The sequence below is a fragment of the Terrapene carolina genome, unplaced genomic scaffold (assembly GCF_002925995.2).
Source record: "Terrapene carolina triunguis isolate 2854851 unplaced genomic scaffold, T_m_triunguis-2.0 Scaffold66, whole genome shotgun sequence".
Taxonomy (NCBI): domain Eukaryota; kingdom Metazoa; phylum Chordata; order Testudines; family Emydidae; genus Terrapene; species Terrapene triunguis.
This window is the reverse complement of record NW_020664417.1, coordinates 23,996,988-24,009,288: the sequence shown is the minus strand read 5'-3', so window position 1 is coordinate 24,009,288 and position 12,301 is coordinate 23,996,988. Positions and strand designations below refer to the sequence as shown.

Below are 12,301 nucleotides of genomic sequence, written 5' to 3'. Positions count from 1 at the left end.
TGTGAATGTATGAACAGTTGGAATTGAACTGTTTCAGGACTATTAGGAGATGAAGATTATACTGATATTTTCTTTAAATTTGCATCTCAGGTTTAATTATGACCTCAGCAACAGGAGAGATTAATGATTTCTGTAGAGAAAAGACATGCAGACAAATGAACTTTACTGGAGATTTGCTAGAAATGTATTAATTTAGCAGTATCTCTGAAATGTAGTTTATTTGCATTGACTGTAGCCATTTCTAGAATGGAAAGTGCTCCTAGTATATAAGTACTGAAATTAACTGTTTTGTGGTGTATGAATTCAATTATGATGCATCAATATCCTTTATAATATGTAAAGTGCTCTTGTAAACATATTGTTTGATGGCAGGTTTTGGAAGGACAGCCAGAAGGTACACTTGTCACCACTGTGTTTGCAAAAGACCTTGATTTTGGAAACAATGGTGTAGTGTTATATTCAATATTGTCAGGTAAGACTTTATAATTGTTTTGCCCAATAGAAAGTGTATTAAAATAATGATAGGTCTAAGGGAGCCACGAAACATACAAAGTCTGGTTCCTGTTTACACTGAGGCTCAATTACATAACTCTGGCAGTGACAAGGGGCTTTGAAGTCAGACTAAGGTTTACAACCACTTTTGAGCTCCCTTTACACTGCCGTAGTAGAGGCCTCAGTGTAAGTAGTAATCCGGGTACCATATGACAAATAGGACATACCAAAATATTTGTGGAGGCATGAGCAGCTAGCTTCTTCCCATCACCCTCTGCCTCTTCACAGGGGTTTACTTGCTCCTCTGGCAAGTCACAGAATCTTCAGTTAAAAACAGCAGCTTCCCCAAGATTAGGACCATAATCATCCAATAGCACATACGGTACAGAGTTTATCATTATGAGCAACTGTTTAACATCTCAATGGAAAAATGATCTCCCCTTTCCATGATCAACTGAAAATTTTCGTGCTATAGGAACAGTTCACGACAATCTGATACAGGCATCATAAAAACATAAGAGCAGCCATATTGGGTCAGACCAAAGGTCCATCTAGCCCAGTATCCTGTCTTCCGACAACGGTCAATGCCAGGTGCCCCAGATAGAATTAATAGAACAGGTATCATCAAATGATCCATCCCTGGTCACGCATTCCCAGCTTCTGGCAAACAGAGGCTAGGGACACCATCCCTGCCCATCCTGACTAATAGCCATTGATGGACCTATCCTCCATGAATTTATCTAGTTATTTTTTGAACCCTGTTATAGACTTGGCCTTCACAACATCCTCTGGCAAAGAGTTCCACAGACCGACTGTGCATTGTGTGAAAAAATACTTACTTTTGTTTGTTTTAAACCTGTTGCCTATTAATTTCATTTGGTGACCCCTAGTTGTTCTTCGAGTGATTGCTCATGTGCATTCCACAGTAGGTGTGCGTGCTCACCACGTGCACCGGTGCCGGAAGGCTTTAAGCCCACTCCGAGCTGACCTCCCCGGATGCCAGTGGCCACATACGGGTGCCCTCCACGCTGGAGGCCCTGCAGGCGGCTCGAGACATAATGTCTCTCCTGTTATCGGCTGCACCGACCCCAGCAGCTCCCCGGTCCACAGGCAAGCCAGCACTCGGACTGCCACAGTCGCCACCCAGGCAGTACCGTTCGCGGTCGAGGGAAGGTTCCCGACGCTGTTCTCCGAAGAGTGACCACCCCGCTCACAGCCCGCACCAGTCCCTGTTGACCCCCATCCGATTGTCTGGCTGGGTGCTATCAGCTAGGAATTGAGGCACTGCTCCGCATCGAGGGAGCGCAGGCCTCAAGGTCAGAGCATGCCCCATCAGGACTGGGACCGACGGCACCGGAGGTCGCCGACTCCGAGAAGCCACTGTAGCCCCTCACGGTACGGGTGCCACTCACACTCTTTGCCCTGGTCAAGGTCCCCGTCACGGCACCGCTCCCGCATCCCTAGGCGTAGATCGCCGGCAACTAGCCATCGTGGATCTGCCCGATGGAGCCGTTCGCAGAGCAGCTGGTACAGACGGTACTCCTGCTCCTCTACACCGGACTCAAGGTCTCAAGCCCGGCACCACTCACGACGTCACTACTCATCCCCATCCTGGGATAGCAGTCATTCGTATACCAGCCCAGCCTCCCCTCGGAGCCAGCAGTCAGCGGACCAGACAAGTCCGGCGGGGCAGCCCGCCCCAACAGTGCCACAGCAAATGCAGTGGCACCAGACTCCCTGGCCAGTGCCCTGGTACCAGTGGACCCCATGGGCCCCGATGCAGCCGCCAGTGGTGGCCTGCTCGGTAGCCGGGGCCTCAGACAGACCGTCGGCCTCCCTCTCTGAACCCCCCAGGAAAGGGTAAGGCACTCTTCCCCAGCCCTGTGCTCAGAAGGGGACCAAGTGCTGGGAACTGCGGCACCAGTGGGGACGCAGAGCGCCACCCCTCCATCCTCATCTTCCTCTGATGAGGCCATCATGGCGCCGCCTCCTCCTGTTTCCCAGGAGGACACAAAAGACCACCAAGAGCTCCTGAAAATGGTGGCTTCAAGCCTCAGTTTACAGGCTGAAGAGGTGGAGGAGCCTTAGGACTCCCTCTTTGATGTCCTCTCAGTCATAGTGCCGGCCAGGGTGGCTCTCCCTCTCCATGAAGGGGTGGCAAATCTCCACTGCCCTGTGGCAGACCCCGTCTTCCTTGCCCCCCATATGTAAGAGGACAGAGCGGAAGTGTTTCATGCCCACCAAGGGGCATGAATATGTCTATATTCACCCCGCCCCCAACTCCCTGGTGGTCGAGGCGGTCAACCACAAGGAACGTCAGGGCCAGCCCACTCCCACCCCTAAGAATAAGGACTCGAGGAGGCTGGACTTATTTGGTAGAAAACTTTATTCTTCTTCAAGCTTTCAGCTGAGGGTGTCAAACCACCAAGCTCTGCTGGGCAGATATGATTTTAACTTGTGGGGTTCAATGCCAAAGTTTATAGACTCCCTCCAGGAGCGTGATAGGAGTATAAGGCCTTGTGGAGGAGGGCACTGCTGCTGCCAGAGCAGCCCTTCAGGCAGCCTCGGACACAGCAGACACGGCAGCAAGAACTATGGCCTCTGCGGTGTCTATGCGGAGGGCGTTGTGGCTCCTCTTGTCCGGGTTTCCAGCGAGGCACAGAGCTCTTTGCAGGACCTCCTCTTCGATGGCAAGGCCCTGTTTGTGAAGCAAACAGACGTGAAATTTCACAGTCTCAAGGACTCTCGCACGACCTTAAAGACTCTTGGTCTCTATGTCCTGGCCCCGGCCAGGACCAAGTTCAAGCTTCAGCAGGCCCCCAGCCAAGCCACCCACTCCTGATACAAACCTTCTTATAAAAAATCCAGAGATTATAAGAAGCGTCCACAGCGGCAGTCTTGGCCTGTCCCCCAGCCTGTCCCCTCTAAGGGCAAGCAGGCGGGTAAGCGCCAATTTTGATGGGATGCCCAGGGACGACTTACCAGTCTGCACCAGGGATCCACCCAACCTACCCTTCTCCAACCATCTCTGTACTTTCCTCGGACTGATGGGTCCTCAACACCATCTCCTGGGGCTATACCCTCCAATTAGTCTCTAACCCACCTACCCACCCTCCCTCCCCGTCCCTCTTCAGGGACCCCTCTCACGAAAGCCTACTCGCGCAAGAGGTGAGGCGGCTCCTTCACCTGGGAGCGATGGAGGTGGTGCCTGCTGAGTTCAGATACAACTACTCCCGCTATTTCCTTATCCCGAAGGCCAAAGGGGGCCTCAGGCCCATTCTGGACCTGCAAGGCCTAAACCAGTACATGGTAAAACTCAAGTTTCACATGGTCTCCCTGGCCTCCGTCATTCCCTCCCTGGATCCCAGAGACTGGTACGCCACCCTCCATCTCCAGGACGTGTACTTCCACAATCACATATTCGAGGGCCACAGGCGTTTCCTCTGCTTCACGGTAGGACAGGAACACTGCCAGTTCACCGTCCTCCTGTTTGGCCTCTCGATGGCACCCACAGTCTTCACAAAGTCTATGTCTGTGGTGGTGGCCTACCTCAGGCATCAGGGCGGGGGGGTCCAGATCTTCCCCTACCTGTAGCTGATCAAAGGCAGCTCCAGATCACAGGTACAGGACCACATAACACTCATCCTGTACACATGTACCACACTGGGGCTGCTGGTAAACAACAACAAATCCACATTGGTACCAGTACAACTAATAGAGTTCATTGGCGCGATTCTCAATGCTACATTGGCCAGAGCTTCCCTCCTGCCGGACAGGTTTGAAACCTTGAGGGATCTCATCAGGGCGATTACGAGGTTTCCCATGACAACTGCCAGGGCGTGCCTCCAACTCCTGGGTCGCATGGCAGCATGCATGTACGTGGTACGCCATGCCAGACTCAGGAGGCGGCCCCTTCAGCTCTGGCTGACCTCGACGTTCTCCCAGTCCAGAGACAGGTTGGACAAAGTCTTCACCGTGCCCAAGTCCGTACTAACCTCCCTCCTTTGGTGGTCCACCCCGGAGAACATGCTCCGTTCAGGAGCTGCTCCCCAGCTATAGAGCTGGTGTCCGATGCATTGGACTTGGAGCCCATGTGGGAAACCTCCAGACGCAAGGCCTGTGGTCCGAACAGGAACTAGGTCTACACATAAACGTCAAAGAACTCTGAGCGGTCCGTCTGCTTGCGTGGCCTTTCGCCCGTGCCTTACGGGCAGAGTAGTCAGAGTTCTCACGGACAACACGTGAGAACTCTGATGTTCTACATCAACAGGCAAGGCAGGGCCCATTCCTCAGCCCTCTGCCAGGAAGCCCTCCGACTGTGGGACTTTCTGCATCACCCACAATATCAACTTGGAAGCCCACCACTTTCCAGGCATCCAGAACTCTCAAGGGATCACCTGAGCCAGGACTTCTCCTCCCAGCACGAGTGGTTGCTACACCCGGAGGCGGCTCACATGATCTTCCGAACGTAGGGCACTCCCCAGGTGGACCTCTTCATGACCAGGCAGAACCGCTGGTGCCCCCGGTTCTGCTCCAGGAGGGGCCTGGGCAAGGGCGTGATTTCCGATGCCTTCCTTCTGTCCTGGTTGGGTCAGCTGCTATATGCTTTTCCCCCAATTCTGCTGATCAGCAAGGTCCTGGAAAAAATCAAGACGGACAAGGCTCGCGTCCTCATTATTGCCCCAGCAGGGCCCAGACAACACTGGTACGGGACTCTTATGAACCTTTCCATTGCCCCCTCCCCCCGCCCAGACCTTCTCTCTCAGGACCAAGGTTGCCTCCTCCACCCCAACCTTGCAGCTCTCCACCTCACAGCGTGGTTGCTCAATGGTTAGGCCAAGAGGAAAGGACCTGCTCGGAGGGCATCCAGCGAGTCCTCCTGGAAAGCAGGAGGCCCTCCACGTGTCAGGCTTACCTGGCAAAATGGTCAAGGTTCTCTAGGTGGGCTGCCGATCACGGCATCTCACCAGTGGCTGCCCCACTCCAGCTTATACTGGATTACCTCCTTCATCTCAGAGCCCAAGGCCTAGTGCCCTCGTCCGTCAAAATGCATCTGGCAGCCATATTGGCCTTCCACCCACCCGTCCAGGGCCACACAGTATTTTCTCATGCCATGACCGGTCGATTCCTTAAGGACTTGGATTTCCTTACGTTAGGCCCCGGTTCCACAGTGGGACCTGAATTTCGTTCTGGCCAGGCTGACAGGGCCTCCATTTGAGCTGTTTGCCACATGCTCCTGGTCCCACCTTTCTTGGAAAGTAGCCTTTCTTGTGACAATCGCGTCTGCTAGGAGGGTCTCGCAGCTCCGGGCCTTGATTTCCGAACCCCTGTATATGGTATTTCATAAAGATAAGGTCCAGCTCTGCCCACACCCTTCGTTCCTCCCCAAGGTGGTCTCCGCCTATCATATGAGCCAGGACATTTTCCTTCCGGTGCTCTGTCCCAAGCCGCATGCGTCCAGTGAGGAGCGCCATCTCCACATGCTAGATGTGAGACAGGCACTGGCTTTTTACCTGGAATGAACAAAACCGTTCAGGAAGTCTTCACAGCTGTTCATTGCCATGGCTGAACGCATGAAGGGTTGGCCGATCTCCACTCAGCAGCTCTCCAGCTGCGTCACTTCATGTATCTGTACTTGTTATGACCTGGCAGGAGTTCCCCTGCCACCGATTGTGAGAGCGCACTCGAGAAGGACGCAAGCCTCGTCGGCCGCCTTTCTGGCTCACATCCCTATTCAGGACATTTGTAGTGCTGCTACTTGGTCATTGGTCCACATGTTCACCTAGCATTATGCGATCGTCTCCCAGACCAGGGAGGATGCTGGGTTCGGCAGGGCAGTGCTCCATACTGAGTGTCTGTGAACTTCTACCCACTTCCAACAGATATAGCTTGGAATCACCTACTGTGGAATGCACACAAGCAATCACTTGAAGAAGAAAAGACAGTTACCTTTTCCATAACTGGTGTTCTTCGAGATGTGTTGCTAGTGTCCATTCCACATCCCGCTCTCCTTCCCCACTGTTGGAGTTGTCTGGCAAGAAGGAACTGAGGGTAGAGGGAGCGTGCAGTGGCCCTTATACCGCACCATGGTGGCGCCACTCCAGGGGTCGCTAGGGGCTCTCCCCTATGGGTACTGCTAGGGGAAAAACATCCAGCACTGGTGCACATGGAATGGACATGAGCAACACATCTCGAAGAACACCAGTTACGGGAAAGGTAACTGTTTTTTCTTGTGTTATGAGAAGGAGTAAATAATACCTCCTTATTTACTTTCTCCATACCAGTCATGATTTTGTAGACCTCAATCATATCTCCCCTTAATGGTCTCTTTTCCAAAGTGAAAAGTCCCAGTCTTATTAATCACTCGTCATATGGAAGTCGTTCCATACCCCTAAACATTTTTGTTGCCCTTTTCTGAATCTTTCTGAATCTTTTCCAATTCCAAATATCTTTTTTGAGATGGGGCGACCACATTTGCATGCAGTATTCAAGATGTGGGCGTACCATTGATTTATTATCAAAAGATAATCTGAGCAAACAATGAGGCTTGTGGTTTTTAGCTCAGTTTTTACCCTTTGTTTGGCAATATGTTTGCCTGATACTGTTTGGCAACATAAAAGAACTCCTACACATAGGAGATGGAATATGCCTTAGGACCTGATTCTTATTCCAGTGAAATCAATGACAAAGCTCTCCTAGAGTCAGACTTCAACAGGAGAAAGATTGAGCCATTAGTTCTAATCAGAGATAGAGATGTGTTCTTGTCTGTCTGTGTCAGACATAAAATAAGAAGAGAGCATCTAAACAATGAGAAAAATATGGCAGTTCCCTTGGCTATACCACATTATTTGTTCAAGACTGCAAAACGTGTTAAGAATAAAACTTTATTTCTGAAAAACTGTCAGTAAGGCGTTCACATTAGAATGCCATAACATTATTTTTTATACTCTGCTTTGTTTCACAGGATTTATGGAGTCAATGTCTTTCATGCTTAATATTTTAAATCTGTAATAATTGACACATAAAACATACCATTTGATTTAAAACAGGCTATGCAAGAAAACAGCTCTGATGTTTCCATCTGAGTTCTACAGTTTCTGATCTGTCATCTTTGCTTAACTAGAGCTCAAATCCATGCCTCAGTCAGTTTATACTTGTCAATATTATTTGTCACTTCAGAGTAAAGAACCAAAACTAAAGTATCATAAAACTAAATTATCTCTCACTCTTAAGGAGAAAGGGAGGCAGTAATCCCTTCATGGCAAGGCAGAGGTTACTTATTATTATGAGCTATATTCCCCAGTATCTTCGCACTATACACCTCTACCTCGATATAACACGACCCAATATAACACGAATTCGGATATAACGTGGTAAAGCAGTGCTCCGGGGGGGCGGGGCTGTGCACTCCGGCGGATCAAAGCAAGTTCAATATAACGCGGTTTCATCTATAACACGGTAAGATTTTTTTGCTCCTGAGGACAGCGTTATATTGAGGTAGAGGTGTATTTGCCTTTGTAGGAGGAAAACACCCTAATCTCCATAAGGCCCCAGATGTTAAATCTGCTCTCTCCCACCAACAGACACTTTTTTAAATTAATTTTTTACAGCTGGATTGAAAATATTGCAGTTGTAATGTATTTGTGTAATAAGAATCAACAGTTTTTATTAATCTGAAGGTCTGTTTTAATTGCATCTATTTCTCTGAAATAATATCTTTATTTGCTATTATGCAAAAATTACAAGGTGCTAAGAACCCAGATATACTCCTAAAAATATAGATCCAGATCGCCACCTCCTGGAGAGAGGACCAAAAGGGACTGAAAACTCCTGTATGTTGAACTATAGAGTTGTCAAGAAATTGTCCCTTCTAGTGCAGTAGAGAGTTAGAGGGCTGCAGAGCAGGTGGCAGTCAGAGCCTCCCAACCATGTGGACCAAGTCTATCAAAGTAAAGGCCAGTCTGTATAGGTGGCTGTCCCTCTGTATAGCCCCACCTTCCCTTCAGTATCACAGAGGTTTCCCCCATTGGCTACACCGCGCTAAAAGGGGAACTGCGCACTCCACCCACCCTCAGTTCCTTCTTGCCGCTAGTGAAGATAGTCGGAACTTTGTGCTCCAGCTCTGCTGCAGCCTTTCTACTCAACTTTAGTGGTACCTTTCGTAGAATTGTTACTTCAGTTGTTAGAGTGGGCTCGGGGCATGCCCCATACCCCAGGCTTCAAGTCGTGCGACTCCTGTCGCCATTCTATGCCTAGGAATGAACTGCACACTGAGTGTCTCCCCTGCTTGGGTGAGACTCACATCAGCGAACGTTGTAAGATCTGCAGGTCATTCAAGCCGCGGACCAAGAAGGAGAGAGACATTAAACTCCATGCTCTCCTGATGGAATCGGCATTGGCCCCAACTCCGGCACGCCGGGCGGACTCGGCACCCACTGCCGCATCGTCGGTGCGTAGCGAGGCCCCCTCTACCAGCCAGCACCCCTTCCCCTCCAAGAAACAGGGAAAGGGCCCTACTTTGCAGCGGCACCAAGACAAGGAAAGAGGGGAGACTGGTCCCACGTTGGGCAGAACCATGGTCCCCCCTCAGGCTCAAGGCCTCCGACTCGTGTTGAGTGGAGCAGCCCGGCGCCGTCTGCCCGCACATTTCCGCCAGTGCGAATGCCATCAACGCCGGAGGCGATGCAGGCTGTGAAAGACATCATGAGTCTGCTGGTTCCAGGCGCGCAGCCGGTGACGGCTCCCTGGTCTCAGGACAAGTCCACATTGGGTGCCCATCAGACCTCTCCTGCGGGTCGCAGTTCCCGCTCCGAGGGCCACTCACCGCACCGTTCGGCACGCAGCGACCAATCATCCGGCAGCTCGCGCCCTCCCTCGATGCCGACCAGGCCATCCCGGTCACCACCCGCACGGGAGTCTCGGGGACCCTCTACGTCGCCTGCCAGCAAGCACAGGCATATAGAGAGGCGCCGGGAATGTTTCCCTTCACGACACGACTACCGCAGCTGTTCTCGACGGGATAGATGTCGTCGTTCTCGTTCCAGTTCCCGCTCAACTAGACGTCACGCTCAGGATTCCCCTTACGATGACTCGGCACCTGGGCACCAGAGCTCCCGCCACCGTCATGGGTACCGAAGTAGCACTTCAGGCGGGTACCGGTCCTTAACGTCGAGGTCCAGGTCCCGAGGGAGGTGACATCGCAGGCACCGCCACTCATACTGTTCCCGTGAGACTGTGCGCTCGACGGTGACCTCGGCCTCGGGACCCAACCGCCCATCCCCGGCCCACGCAGCGCAGCTGGGGCAACTACCGCCACCGGGCCCTCAGCCGGGTCAATGGCAAGGGGCCCCATGGTAGGGACAGTGGTGCCAGTGGGCACCGTGGCCGCCGATGGCCGCCCAGACGGGGGCCCGCTTGGTCGCCGGAGCGTCTCAGGCCGCATCAGCCTCGTCCGGCCATCTAAGAGACAGATCGGCGGGCCATGAGTCGGCGGACCTGCGCCTGGACTCTGATCTGGGGCTCGACCCGCCGGTACTGGCCGAGGCTCACGGCTCCGTGTCGGCCCTTTCCCCAGCAGCAGACGACACCATAATGGCGCCCCCACCATCAATCCCTCAGGAGGACTTTAAGGCGCACCAAGACCTACTAAAGCGGGTGGCATCCAGCCTCCAGCTGCAGGCCGAGGAAATTGAGGGCCCTTCCGATTCCCTCTTTAACGTGTTGTCCCCTTTGGCACTGGGCTGCGTGGCTCTTCCCCTGCACCAGGGTGTAGCCAACATTTCCAACACCCTGTGGCAAACTTCCCACTCTTGGCCCCAGTCTCCAAGAAGGCTGAAAGGAAGTACTTTGTGCCTGCCAAGGACCATGAGTACCTCTATTCCCACCCGGCACCTAACTCGCTTGTGGTAGAGTCGGTAAACCACAGAGAGCGACAAGGCCAGCCTGCGCCTACCTCCAAAAATAAGGACGCCAGACAACTGGACTCCTTTGGTAGAAAAATTTATTCCTCTGCAAGTTTCCAACTCAGAGTAGCCAACCATCAGGCCTTGCTGAGCAGATAAGACTTTAACTTGTGGGAGTCTCTGCCTAAGTTTGAGCCTCTCATCCCAGACCAGGACAGGAAGGACTTTAAGGCCCTGGTGGAAGAGGGGGCGGCAGCAGTGTAAGCGGCCCTGCAAGCTGTGTCGGATGCAGCCGACACTGCAGCCCGCTTGATGGCTTCAGCGATTTCCATGCACAGGGCATCGTGGCTCCTCCTGTCTGGACTGTCGACAGAGACCCAATCCCTTATGCAAGACCTCCCATTTGATGGGAAAGCGCTCTTCGCAGACCAGACGGATGTCAGGCTGCATGGGATGAAGGATTCCCGTACCACCTTGCAGACCTTGGGCCTCTATGTCCCTCCAGCTAAGGACAAGGCCAAACCGCAACCATCGGCTCAACCTGCGAGGAGCAAATACGAGCCCCCGTATAAGAGACCGAGAGACCAAAAACGCCGGTCTCAGCGACAGTCCCACTCCACCCCGCAGCCTGGGCCCTCTAACAGCAAGAGACAGGGCAAGAGGCAGTTTTGACTATTTGCCAGGGAGGCACCGGGCCAGTTGCCAGGAAAACCCCCCAATTATTAAAGTTTGTGTTCTGCAACCGTTTGTCTGCCTTCCGCATGGTGTGGTCCCGTATAACATCGGACCAGTGGGTCCTCAGCACCATTTCCAAGGGCTACATGTTGCAGTTCACCTCACCCCCTCCAAACCACCCGCCCTCCCTGCTGGACCCGGGGGACCCGGAGCATGCTCACCTCCTAGGGCAGGAGGTGGACCATTTACTGCACCTGGGGGCGGTACCAGTAGAATTCCAGTAGAATACCAGTAGAGTACCAGTAGAATTCCAGGGCAAAGGGTTCTACTCCTGGTACTTCCTGATCCCGAAGGCCAAAGGGGGCCTCAGGCCCATCCTGGACCTCCAGGGCCTAAACAGTTTTCTGGCCCGCTCCAAGTTCCGCATGGTGTCCCTAGCCTCTATTATCCCCTCCCTGGACCCGGGGGACTGCTATGCTTCCCTGGACCTCCAGGATGCATACTTTCACATCCATATTTTCGAGGGGCACAGGCACTTCCTCCACTTTCTAGTGGGGCTGGACCACTACCAGTTTGCGGTCCTTCGGTTTGGACTATCCACGGCACCCAGGGTTTTCATGGCTGTACCCCCTGCGGCCTACCTCAGGCAGCAGGGGGTACAGATCTTCCCATACCTGGGAAGGGCAACTCGCTTTCCAAGGTAAAGACCCACGTGGAGTTGCTCCTCTCGACATGCGCCAGTCTTGGCCTAGTGGTGAACGAGACCAAATCAAACTTAGTTCCAGTTCAGCGCATAGAGTTCATTGGGGCGCTGCTGGACTCTTCGAGGGCAACAGCCTCTCTCCCCCTAGACAGGTTCGAGGCCCTTAGAGATATCATCGCCTCGGTCATGGCTTTCCCAGTGACAATGGCGAAAGCGTGCCTTCGAATTCTGGGCCACATGGCGGCATGTACGTACATGGTCCGCCATGCCAGACTCCGAATCAGGCCCCTCCAACTCTGGCTAGCCTCCCAATTCTCTCAGGCCCGGGACGGGCTGGACAAGGTTCTCACGGTTCCGTCCCTGATACTAGCTTCCCTTCAATGGTAGTCTTGCCCGAGCAATATGCTGCAAGGGGTTCCCTTTCGGGATGCCAGCCTGTCTGTAGACCTGATGACCGACGTGTCGGACCTGGATTGGGGAGCCCACGCAGGAAACATGCAAACCCAAGGGACATGGTTGATCCCGGACT

General features: G+C 52.8%; 1 protein-coding gene across 1 annotated transcript in view; it reads left to right on the top strand.

The window, feature by feature from the left end:
* DCHS2 (dachsous cadherin-related 2) overlaps window positions 1–12,301 on the top strand; it is a 238,094-nt gene that overhangs the window by 157,391 nt on the left and 68,402 nt on the right. The window contains exon 7 of the mRNA XM_024198243.3: window positions 373–472. Within this exon, the coding sequence (XP_024054011.2) occupies window positions 373–472 (100 nt within the window). The remainder of the gene's footprint in view (window positions 1–372; window positions 473–12,301) is intronic.